The sequence below is a fragment of the Vombatus ursinus genome, unplaced genomic scaffold (genome assembly GCF_900497805.2).
Source record: "Vombatus ursinus unplaced genomic scaffold, bare-nosed wombat genome assembly UNPS02014874.1, whole genome shotgun sequence".
NCBI lineage: Eukaryota > Metazoa > Chordata > Mammalia > Diprotodontia > Vombatidae > Vombatus > Vombatus ursinus.
The window spans coordinates 15151982-15165341 of NW_020954652.1; the positions used below are offsets into that span (position 1 = coordinate 15151982).

Below are 13360 nucleotides of genomic sequence, written 5' to 3' on the forward strand. Positions count from 1 at the left end.
TATTCAAGAAATTTATATAGAATTTTGAAATCTATAAAATCAAGTGTAGTCAAATTCAAATAAAAGAAACATTTTATCTGTACTGCCTCTTCCTCTTTTGTATCACCTCACATTTATCACCACTTTTCCCACCACATTCCCCATCTTCCACCCCTTCCTATGTATCACCTCTATTCACTTGGGTGGAACTAAGGAAAGGAGGCAGTCAGGTGGTATGGGAAGAGAGCTGGCCAGAGTCAGGAGATCTGTGTTCATCAGCTTCATCATGTCATACAACTTCTTACAATTTCTTATCGTTTCTTAGGAATATTCCATTCCACTTATGTCACACAATGTGCACTGATATTATTTCCGGGTCTTTGCTACCACAAAAAGTGTCCTATGTTGGTTGATTACTGATTGACTCTCTAAGCCCCAGGTCTTCATCTGTCAAAGGAGGGAATTAGACCAGATGACCTTTCTGTCCCTGCTCCTCTTCCTCATCCAGCCCATTCACTATAACCTTCCCTTTGTAGCAGCAAAAGGATTCCAACACTTTGATTTGCACTAGGAGGATAAAAAATAAGTCTCAGAGCTATTAACCATTCTAAGTGTAAGCCCCTCACAAAAATAGAATGATTAGATTGAGCCAGTAAGCTTATGATACTGCTGTTTTTAATCAAATAGGTTGACCTTGTACAAACTTTAGCCTTTTCATTTAGCGATGATATGCTCCTTTCATGCTCAGAATCTCAGCCTCCCCTCCCCCATTCAAAACAATGACAAATGAGCATGTTATGGGATCATGATCAGTCACTGGCTCTAAATAATGTCTTATTTGTTAAAAAAAAAAAATAGGTAGGCAATTAGTGAGAACCCAGGCTGAATGCCTTGGCTCTGCCTAAAGTAGAAGAGTAGCTTGTGAAAACAGAATGGGGAAATGGGAAGGTAAGTATATCTATTTTCTTTTACATTGGTTTTTAAATTACCTTAAATTACCCAGCTTGAATTGAAGAGTTTCCAGTAGATTTACATTATGATTGCCATGTAGCTCTATGGATGAATGCTACTATAGCAAACTATCCCATAAATTTCCCCTCAATTAAGAAATTGGATTCCCCTGCATATCTCTGAAACTTACCAATCTGGCACCTTTCCCCAAGGGCCTGAAATATCTGACAGTCACACATACCAGCCGCTGAACAGAAAGCCCCATTTAGGCATTCATGAGGGCAAGAACCTGCAAATCAAAAAAGAGTTGACTTCTGGAATGCATCGCTTCATATAAACACAATAGATCAAGGTTTAGCTTGGGCTAAACTTAGCCATTGTTAACTCAAACAGAACCTAGCTCCAACACGGGCTCTGGCTAAAACAGTTAACCAATACCGTCCCTCAGTTCATTTCACAGTGTGTACTCCAAAGTGGGGAGAGAGGCTTACAAAGCTCAAACTAACTCAGGAGCAAAGGTTAACCTCTTCCAAGCAATTGAAAGGTCAAGTTCCCATGTAAGGAATCCAAATCCCAGTTGACAAGAACCAGAAATATACAAGCTGCAGATGATTCCGTTGACAAAGCTTGGCAGGAGTTGTACATGTATTCACTCTTCCTCACAACTCGATGCAGTATTAAGAAGAATTCTCAGCTAGAGATCAAATATATCAGTTATAAAATCCCATTTAGAAATTCCTCCCCCTCTCCCCCCCAAAAAATGCCCTTGATCACCATTTCCTGAAAAATATTATTCAGGAAAATGAGTAATTGGGAACAGAAAATTTCATGGCCATCCATCACTAGGGTTGAAAACTGAAAACTATAATGTTAATGATTTGTTTAATGTTCACAATCTAAATATTTCATTTAAAGTTTGTATATTTTTTTTATGCACAGCTAAAAATGAAGCACTCTCTCAGGCCCACACTTTAAAGGCAGAGACCAAAGCTCTGGTCAGCCTGTGTGGAAATTTTTTTCTTTTATGTCAAGAAAAACAACATGGCCCCAGGGGACTGGACAAAGCTCCAGGACACCAGAAACTAGAAGCTCTAACCCTAATTTTGCCTCTACTTGCTGGGTGATCTCAAAAAAAAAAAAAGTAAATGAGTCACAGTTAAAAGCTATCCTCTGTATCTATTGAGAACAGGACAAGAGGGAATAAGTGCTGATTACAGTTGGAAGTGTTTAAGTTACCCATCAGGGAGTGCTATATAAGAATGGTTAGCCACCGGAACTTATCACCAAAGCAACTTGTTCAGTCTTCAATGGAGATTTTAAAGGAAAGGGTAGATAATTATCTTTCTGGCCTGGTTTATGTACAAGACTTTCTACAGGCAGGGGGAAGGACTTGATGACCTCTTGAATTCCCTCTCTATCCCCTTATGATCCTATAATGCTTCTATTTTTATAATGAGCCAAATAGTCTAAATGAGCAGTGTCAAACAAATCTACACAGGGGCCACTAATCCATACAGAAGGATTCCCAAGGCCCACATATTGACTTCATTTTAAAATGTAATATAATCTATGTTTGATTGTATTTTTATTTATTTTGTTGAATTTCCCAATTACATTTTAATCAAATTTCCTAATGTAATTTCCCAACTAGATTTTAATCTGATTCAGGCTGTACTCAGGAGTGTTGCAGCCCCATGCTGCCGATAGGCTGCCCATAGACACCTCTAGTCTAAACACATTTTAATAGGGGAAAAAACTAATTTATATGACCATGCTCATAAATACTGATAAGTGATCAGGATCTTCTTGAAGAGTAGATAGAGAGCCAGCCTCTTATCCCCAAAGAACTGGGTTCAAGTCACGCCTGTAACCCATAATGGCTATGTGACCTTGGGCAAGACCTTTTGCCTCTCAGTGATCTAGGCAACTCTCAAGACTAAATTGGCAGAGAAGTTGCCAACCTGCTTTGGGAGAGGGAATTCTTCTGCCAGGAGCTCTCAGTACCAATGAAGTCAGATCCAGTCCCTATCGCAAGTTCTTAAATCCATATGTGCTTTATCTTTTAGAGATACCTGTTCACTAATAAACTATTTGTAAAATTAATACCTTTTCAAATGGGCCAATGTTTCAAAATAAAAAGGCAAACAAAAATCTGTACAAAAGATCTCATGAAATGAATGAAACATAAGCTTCTCCTCTTACAAATGGCAGCCCTTATCCAATTGTGTTATTTCTGTCAAATAGCAAACATAAAAGCAAAGAGTAAGGATCATTCAAAGCTCAAGGATTAGAATATCTTTCTCATCTATTACACAAATTAAATTCCAGGTACCTCTAAAAATGTAGAATATCTGAATTCTGGCCTTTGGGTTGGTAGGAAAAAATGCAAGGTGGCAACACTTCATAAAGGGCAGATTCTTGCTATCCATTCATCTTTTCTTTACTTGAAAAAACATCGTATTTGTCTTACCATTTTCACTGAGTCACTGAAAATTAAGTCACATAGAGTACTCAGCGGGAAGGGTATTTAAACGGCTATTCCTCTTTCCATCACTTTGTCTCCCCAACTCAGTCCCACCATATGTAAAATGGGAACAGTAAAGAAGCCAAGGCTTTCATTGCATACTGAGAAGAAGAAATAAAAATAAAACACTGACCTGCTGATTGGCTCCTTCCTCGAATAGCAACTTCATAAAGATAATTCCTCGAATTTGACTCTTTGAACTTTGGAATAGAGAAAGAAAAAGTGAAATAATTGTACTTTCCAATTCTATTACACATTTCTTCTGAAGATAGCAAAACAGTTCCTCTTCTATTATCTAATTTAGCTAATTTATAACTAGATTATGTAATAATTATGTTCAATTTCACCATTAAAGGTGATGGTATTTAATGATTAAAGAATTCTGGATTTGGATTCAGAGACCCTGGGCCAGATGGTTATCACTTGAGTGACAATGACCAAGTCACTGCTCCATGCTGGGCCTCAGTTTCTTCATCTGTCAAAAGAAAGCTGGCATATAGTAAACACTATTTGAATGTTATTGATATAATTATCATTATTATATGCTCATAAGTATGTGTTTTCTAGGAACCCATTGTGCACAAAGTCAAAGATTCTGTAAGAATCTGTGTGCATAATAAATCTACCAGGTGGTATGGTAGAGCATAAAGTTAGAAACAGCTGGTGGTGCAGTGGATAGAGTACTTGGTCTGTAGTCAGAAAGACTTGAGTTTAAATTCAGCCTCAGGCACTTAGCTGTGTGACTCTGGATGAATCATTTAACCTCTGTTTGCCTCAGTTTCCTCAATTACAAAATGAATATAAGTATAACCTATCTTTCAGGGCTGCTGTGAGGATCAAATAAGATAATATTTGTAATAAAGCACTTAGTATAGTGCCTGGCACATAGTAGGTGCTATATAAATACTTATTCTTCACTCTTCCCTCCCATACAAAGTGTGTTGGACTTACAGTCAGGAGATACCTAGGTTTGAATTATACATCAAATGCTTACTAGCTAGGTGACCCCAAACCCAAAGTTCATCTGTTCATTTTCTTCTTTCTAGTTTCATCTCTAAATATCTTGTTCATGATCTGACTTCACTTTGTCTCTTATCAAGATTTCTATAAACTCTTTTTGCCCTCCATTGCTTCTCACTGATTTTTAAGACGACAGCATTCATAATCATCTACCATTTTACTCCAAGAACAAATGAATGAATTGAAGAAAAGTATTTATTAAACGTTTCCTATGTGCCAACAGGCTGACATTCTGTCTTAGTGTTGCCATTGGCTGCTCTATCTCTCTGCTTGGCAAGGAGATCCAGTATTTGCTGGCTGAGGTAGTTCCTAGGTTCTTTTGGTCTTCCCCACCCAACAGTTAATTTAAATCTCTCATTGACAGAGGCTGGCTAATAACTTTTAGTCCATAACCACTGACTACACTGATCAAAGTTCTGATGAATAAAATCTAACTAAGCAAAATGCCTCCATTCTAAGATGAAATCTAATCTTTGAACACACTTTGTCCTCCTGCTAAAAGGATCAAAATTTTAGTGCCTCAGTTCTTTCTTAAAAAGTCCCCTTTAATTCTAGTCACCTCCCAACTATCAAACTCCACACCATTCAGGGCTGCTGAATGATAAAAAGCTAGTGTATTACTCTCCGCCTTAAGCTAGAGGCAGGATTCCATGAGGTGATGAAGGGGAGTGAGAATCTTGCAGCTAGGTACCATAGCAGTGAGAGTACTGGGACTGGAGTCAGACATGAATTCAAACCTGGCATCAGACAGTTACTAGCTGTGTGACCCTGGGCAAGTCACTTAACCTCTGTCTGACTCAGGTTCTTCAACTGTAAAATAAGGATCATCATAGTACCTATTTCAAAGTATTATTGCAAGGGTCAAATGAAATAATATTTGTAAAAGTGCCCAAATAAAATAATATTTGTAAAATACACAATCTAGAACATAGTAGGCACTTAACAAATTCTTGTTTCCTGATTCCAAACCTGGACGTCTATCTACAATACTCCACCGCCTCAATGGAAAAGGTAAGACTCCAAAAAGCCACAGATGAAAATTGTAGGTTAGAATTCTGACTTTCCTATGACCTTACCACGTGGCCTAAGAATGTTGTACAATAGGATTTCCACACTAAATAGACTTGAGATAATCAGATACTTAATATATTAAGGTATAGAATGTAGGATGGTGTTAAAAGGTTCTAAACATCAAAATCTGAAGCCACATAAACAATTAACATCTTTTTGCCCACTTCCCAATAGGAATTCTATGCTCCAGCCAACCTGGACAACTCTTTATACCCTGAGCATTGCCTGTGAATTCTTCATGGTGCTGCTCCCACTATTCCCTAAGCTAGAAATGGCCTTGTTTCCTACTCCTCATCATTCTTTCAACTCCAGTTAAAAGTCACTTCCTCCATGAACCCTCTTCTAATCTCATCAATGGGAATCTTCTCCCTCTCCACCCTTGCATAGCACTGTGGGGGTTTATTTCTCATGTATTTAGTCAATTATGTCCACATCATAACCTACTATTAGACTTTCAAATCCATGAGGAAAAGGATCCACTTTTAGACCCACCTTGCTTCTCCCCTAGTACTTTATATGATGCTCTATAAAAAGCATTTGTTGAATTGAGTTGAATTTGAGTTCTTGGTACCATCTTGACAAGACTGTAGTTCATTGGTTCCTAGAGCTAAAACTGGAAAAGGTCTCAGAAATCATCTAACCCAAACCCCTCATTTTACAGAAGAGGAAACTGAAGCCCAAGGAGGTGAACTGACTTAACCAAGGTCACCTTGGTAATCAGCATCTAAAGTGAGACTTAAACTCAACTCTAACTGAGGCAGCAAGGTGTCTTAATGGATGAACTACTGGTCGTAGAGTTAGAAAGACATGAGTTCAGCTCCTCCTTCAGATATTTGATGGTTGCATAACCCTGGGTAAGTCACTTTACTTCTTTCAGCCTCAGTTTTCTCATCTGGAAAATGGGGTTAATAATATCACCTACCTCCCAGGGTCGTGAGGATCAAATGCTATATATAAAGTGCTTTGAAAACTTTAAGAAGCTATGTAAACACTAACTATTTTATTCTGACCCAAAAAGTTCTCTTTCCACTGTACCAAATTACCTTTCAGCAAAATAATAATAATAATAACCCCCTGGAGAAGTGCAGCCCTCATCCTGGGAAACCACCATAGCTCACAACTATCCCATTTGCAAGAAAGCATGTCTACTCTTTCATTGTCCATTGTTCCCTTAATTACCACACTATTTCTGAATCTTTCTTTCCATCAGTATCTAACCATCAGAGCTCTGTTTTCCAGGAGCATGTGAATTAATCAGCAGGGAGGCTGGGCAGATAAGTCCTGTAAGCCATTTTGCTCCAAATCATTGAAAGTTGAATATGAATTTGAGAATTTCAGCAAAGAACCCACAAAAAAGCTTTGCCTCTTCCTCCTTTCACCTGTCTTGTTGTGAGTCACAAAGACTTCATTGTCAGAGTGACAGCGGAGTTCCATCGGGGAAGGGATTATTTCTCAGTCTCTTTCTGGGTTGGAAGCATGACCTACCTACCTACCTGGGCTGCAAGGGGAGTTCTTTTCTGTCGAATTGCATTAAATTGGTTTCTGGAAGAAAACAGAAAAGATCTTGTATAATCACAGGTCCCTAAGCAACCTGAACAAGCCTTTCCCAAGAGGGAGCTGCTGTTTTTCCTCCTGATTTCCATCACTTTATCAAAGAGGTCTTTCTTGGGTTAACGTTTAAAAGGTCGATTGTTGGGGGAGGGGAAGGGAGGATTTGAGGAGCTGGCTTGGGAGGCTGGGGCTGTGTCATTTTACAAAATTTGAGATCGTCCACAAACCTCTCTTGCCTCTAATATAAACTCCCTGTTAGGGAGGAACCTTGTGTTTGGGGATAATGGAATTTTAAAAATTAGAATAATGCTATTGTACCAAAGCTAAGACAATTCTATCCCTATGACTTTAGGGAACTCTGTGGGTTGATAAACATTGTATTTTGAAAGAACATATTTATTCCCCCCCCAAATGGAACTTAATTCTTTAGTTTTAGCCTCAGAAACTTAATACTAGAATAAATGTAAGTAAAGAAATAAGATTGTGAATTGATGGTATTTGTCTATAATTGTAAATAAAAATCCAGCTCTTCACTAAGAAGCTCAATTTAGTCTAGAAATCATATTTTGTGGTTCCTGCTAGAACCATGTTTTTCTCTGAAGGGCATTTCATTCATTGAACTTTTATTAGAAAGAGTGATTAAAAACATGGTTTATTTTGGGCATGGGATGGTGTATATTTGTAGTCTGTAACACATTCCAAATGAAAAATTGCTCAAGAGAAACAATAGATCAAAAATATTTATCAGGTACCTATAATGTATCACACACTGGAAGGATTGTAAAGGATGTCATTTAAGAGATCTATGACTGGGCCAGTCATATAGCAAATGGAGGGATAATCATTAAGAAAGTGTGATCCACAGGTGTTCATTTGATGTTGAGAGCTAGAAGGAGGCTCCCAGCAGATTGAGCGCACTCTCTGTTAAGGATTTATTGGAGGACACAGCCATGGATCGTACCCAAGGCTAGGGAGACATAGATGGATTGCTACATACATAACTGGAGGGAGTACCCACATCCGCACACATCCATACATGTACTTGAGCAGGGATAAACATATAATGCCAATGTATCCATCAATAATGAGACAGAAGGAGCACAGTGGCTGAAAGTAGTCTAAAAGCAAATGCCACTACTGGGCATATACTTCAAGAAAGTGAAAAGCTGGAGCCAAAAGCCAATACCTACCCAGTGATTTACAGCAGCACTCTTGAAGGAAACAACAAAATAGAAACAGAGTGGATACCAATTGAGTGGGAAATGGCTAAAAAAAAAAAAACCCAACAACTATGGCATATAAATGTAATGGAGTGTGATTGTGCAATAAGAAATGACAAGTACGAGAAATTATGAGGAAAAGGGGGAAGTATAAATTGTTATAGACTAGAATAATCAAAAGGACTGAAGCACTGATAGAACAGTATTTACAGTGACTACAACAATGTAAGTGAAAAGTCACTAAAAGGAAACCAAACTGAGTAACTGAAAACCAGTGAAGGTTCCAGATAACAGATAATGAAACACACCCTGCTCCTTATGGCGGGAGACGGGGGAGGGGGAACCACAAGGACAGAATGTGGCATGCATGACCAAATTTGGCTGCTGCAATACATGTCTCGCCTCATTGTTTTCTGTGTCACAAAAGTAGGAAGACCCTTTTTCTTCCATAAATGATTATGATGTGTAAAAAAAAGTTACTAATAAAATGTATTTTATTGAGTGAATGACATTACGAGATGCTACCTTCCTAATGTGTTTAGCTATTTGGAATTACCAAGAATGTCTCTTTGGAAATTATAATAAAGAGAAATATAAAGCACTGGTTCTGGAGTCTGGGGACATTGGTTCAAACCCTGTCATGGGACAGAGGGCAAGTCATTTAATATTCTTGGACTTGAGTTTCTTCAGCTACAAAGTGAGAAGTTTTAACCAAATTACCTCTGAGAGCCCTTTCAGCTCTAAACCTAAGCTCCTATGACCCTATGATGTTTGGTTTCACAAATAAGCAAATGGCTGTTGATTTTTAAAACAGGGGGAATGTTTCCAAGAAGTATTTTTATGTAAAATTTCTTTTATAGAGTTACATGATTAAATCCATCCAAAATTAAGTGTGTAAACTTAGCTTTGCCCAATTTAATCACTTTGACTTTTAAACTTACATAAAAGAATAATAATACTCACTTTGATGCTTTTGTCAAGATGGAGGAAGCAAAGAAAGATCCTCCTAAAGGAAAAAAAGTGCAAAAAAATAAATGGAAAGGAAAGAGAGAGAGAGAGAGAGAGAGAGAGAGAGAGATTGTTCATTGTTTTCTTTTTTTAGACTCCTTAATGGGATATTATTTTAACTACCTTTTACAACTAAGATTGCCTTCATTAAAGGAGAGTATATAAGATGGGAATATTTTTATATCACTTTTTAACCAGAGGAGTTTTACCAAAGCTTTCCCTCCCAGATAAAGCTAAAATAGAAAGAATTCATGCATTAGATAAAGCTTAGATGGCCTCTAAAGTCCTTTCTAATTATAAAATTCTGTGAGAATCTGTGACATCTCAAGTTACTTTTAGATCTAGATACAGATATGCTCTGTAGCCCTTAGATGTAAAAGTGAACCCATTTATAAGGTAGAAGATCCAACACAGTGTTTTACAGTGGAAGGGGGGGATTTATAGTCAGCGGGCCTGGGTTCAAACTCCAGTTCTCCTACTTATTTCCTGTGTGATCTTGAATAAGTCACTTACAGTTTCTAAGCCTCAGTTTCCTCAAATGTGAAATGAGGGGATTGAGCACAATGATTTCTAAGGTGCCTTCCCAGCTATAAACCTGTGAGCTTAATTGATCTTTTGTAGCCTACTGATTCTTCCCCTCGTCCCTATATGTTCAAAGTAAATATACATCACTTTTGTAGAAAGGGAAAAAATCTAATACTAAATATGATTTGCCTTATGATTTAAATATGATTTACCTTTACTATTATTTTTAGGAAAGAAAATTTAATAAATAAAACAATATTGAGCATTGTCCAACACAATTTCAATAATTATCTTTCTTAAAACACCCTTACACAACTAGAGTCGTAGTGCTGAGAAGAGACAAATACTTAATTGCCACACATTTAACTTAGAATTTTTTTTACTAAAAGTTAACAGCTCTTAAGAGGCAACATAGTGAAGTGGCCATAGATGTCAAATCTTATAATGAGAAAGATCAGAATTCAGATCCTGCCTTTGACATGTACTGACTGTTGAACCTTTCAGTATCAGGAAACTCCCTAAAAGTATAAGTTAAAGATAAGCTGCTGATCTATATCATTGAAAGAGGTTTTTGTACCAGGAGTTACCCACACAATGAAATTACAAGTCTGGACAAAGCCAAAAAAACCCAAAACCCATATAGTTATTATAAAACAATCAAAAAAACAAAACAAAACAAAACTCAACAACAATAACAACAACCACAAAAGACCAGAACTTCTGACAATAAAGCAAAAAATGGGTTTATGATAAGAATGTTAGCAAACTGAAGAGGAAAACAGAGGTCTCTAATTGTCTGAATGAAAAATCATTATAAAGGTTTTCAGAGATACTTTATGTTTTTTTTCCTCATCTCCTCTGATTTTTTAAAAATCATTTTGAAGTGTAAGGGGAGAAAACCCAGAACTATTTCTGATTAATTACAAAACAAAAATAATACAATAAAACAAAGATAATAATTAACTAGAAGTGCTTACCTTGCAAGGAAAACAGCAGGGTGTGAATGATGAAAATACACCAAGGTATCATTAAATTGACTTTTCCCACAATGTTCATTTCAGTTCAGCCTCTCACCCAGAAAAATATATCCAAATTGTTGGCCTTGGCTATGAGGGCATCTTAGAAGTCTCTGTCTTTATGGTGTATTTAAATACTTATGAACATGGATATGAAACAACACAGTAAACAAGAAAAAGAAAAAGAAATGCCAGGGCCCCTAACTCCACACAACTTCAGGACCTTTTGAAATCTTGCCTGCAACTCCTCCGGCTGAGTGTCTCTCATTAATGATGCATGGTGACTCTTTACCTAAGCCCGTATTAGTTACACACACACACACACACACACACACACACACACACACACACACTCACACACACCCCTGAAAATCTTGCTCTTTTTTTAGAGGGACTAAATCAATCTTTTATAACATTTGAATGAAAAAAAGCAAGCTGTTGCTTCCTCGTGATGCTATGAGAATCATCTTACCAAATATTAGTCCATTTCTGTGGGTTTCAAGGACTGAATGCATGAAACTCACTGTTGTCCTTTTTTGAAAAAGCTACGGAAACCTTTAAGTTGATCTCTCGACAATGCTTTTCTAGAATACTCCAAGTAGCTTTAGAAAGAAGCTAGCAAAGAATTAATGTAAAATGCAACCATTTCCATCTCTAGAGCCAACATGGAGTCAAGTGTACAAATGCTTTAGTCTGCTTCTATAGATATTTCTTTCCTACCTCCATCAGTGAAACATGAAACCATTAAAAGAGACTTACGTCAATCATTTTTACTTCAACGTTCTGAGGATCTGTGATTTTGTTCCATTGACTCCTTCATGGAGGCAGACTGGAACTCCTCTATAACCATAAGAGAAATCCTTTACCTTGGGAAAAAAAAAAACAAAAAATTAAGCAACTCACCTAATCTTCATCCAGACTTCTCTATTGTGCACTTCACTTTTCCATTCTCCAAAATGAGTAGCTAAATAACACAATAATAATCTTTTATCAGTCATTCTTCTCTGGGAAGCTCTTTGAATTTCATGTATCCTTGTAAGATATCTATATAGCATTTCACAATGAGACTCTTAGAGACAAGACAGATAACTCTAATGAATATTAAGCACAATAGGGTGAAATGTACATATTTCCTGTTACTGAATTGATGATCCTCCTGAATTATTATTAATTGCATTTTATAGATGAGGACAAAGTAAATAAGGAATTAATCCACCTTCACACAGGCCTTATACCCTGACATAATACTAGACAAGGAACTGCCAATCTCCTTTGTAAAACAACAGAATTTGTTTCTTACTTTTCTTCAGTGGTTGCCCAATTTTTTCAGTTAAAGATTCATTTGTCATCTAAATATTTTTCACAACACACCTTCATGATTTATGAGAAATTTCCCACAGCCAACTTTACCATGTTCTAGTCTTAATGTGTCATCACTTCCTGTGTCTCACTATCTCTACGTCACCAGGTATATAAATGTAAATAATTACTGAGCAAAAAAAAAAAAAATAGGTTTTAAAGTATATTGCATTGATTGGGAAGTAGCTAATGAAACTGTGCTATATTACTGTAATTAAATGTTGCTATCTCATAAGTCATAATGAATATAGAGAATTCAGAGAATCATAGAAAGATCTATATCAACCAAATCAGAGTGAAGTATGCAGAATCAAAGTCAATATATACAATGACTACAATGATGTAAATGTAGACCTCCCATCCACCTCTGCAGAACTGGAGGATATGGGTATAAAATATTGAATATATTATCATTTTTATTAGTTTGTATTAATTTTGTTTAATATGCTTGATTAGATTACAATATACCCATATATCATTAGGATTACTGAACTCCTTTTTTCTCTTTTTTATTCCTTGTTTCAGTGGATGGTTCTCTGGGTATAGGAGATACCCAGAATGAAGATGATATAAAAGCAAAAAATATAAATATAAAAAAATTTAAAGGTAAACAGAAAATAAAGTTTTATTTTTTAATTTTTCTTTTCTCTTGCCATCTAATTGCCCATTTGCAAGTCCAGGGAAGATGAGAAGCCATACAGATAAGATAATTGAAATTCATACATATGGACACACAATTGCAACTCAAATTTGTTCAATAGTTTTGACTGGCTGGTTTGCAAATAATAAGTATTCAGTAGATATTTGCTATTGATGGATTGGCTATTAATCAGTCACTAATGATCAAATTGGTATTATAATCAGACAATGATTAATATGGGACAGGTCACTTAGTAAAAATAATTGAATTGGCTTATGTGTATATAGATATGATGTTAATCTAGTCTAAAATGTGCATCTACCAGACCACCAACAAATACATATAAGATCATAACAGAAAATGAGCAACTGATTCCTAAGTGTACATTGAAGTTTGTTTTAAGGGTAATGATATTTCTCAAAGTTGACTCAAAGGTTTTAAATAGATGTTTAGAAAATTAGAAAAGGCTGTCCTTTTAATTCTTTTTTTATTATTA

The 13360-nt window shown here is 36.4% G+C and overlaps 1 protein-coding gene across 1 annotated transcript in view; it reads right to left on the reverse strand.

Moving 5' to 3' along the window:
• Positions 1-10905, reverse strand: part of OTOGL (otogelin like) — a 183932-nt gene extending 173027 nt beyond the window's left edge. Inside the window, exons 1-5 of the mRNA XM_027842532.1 lie at positions 10827-10905; positions 9280-9322; positions 7039-7087; positions 3588-3654; positions 1121-1219 (exon numbers count right to left, since the gene is read on the reverse strand). Coding sequence (XP_027698333.1) covers positions 1121-1219; positions 3588-3654; positions 7039-7087; positions 9280-9322; positions 10827-10905 — 337 coding nt within the window. The remainder of the gene's footprint in view (positions 1-1120; positions 1220-3587; positions 3655-7038; positions 7088-9279; positions 9323-10826) is intronic.
• Between the last annotated feature and the right edge of the window lie 2455 nt (positions 10906-13360).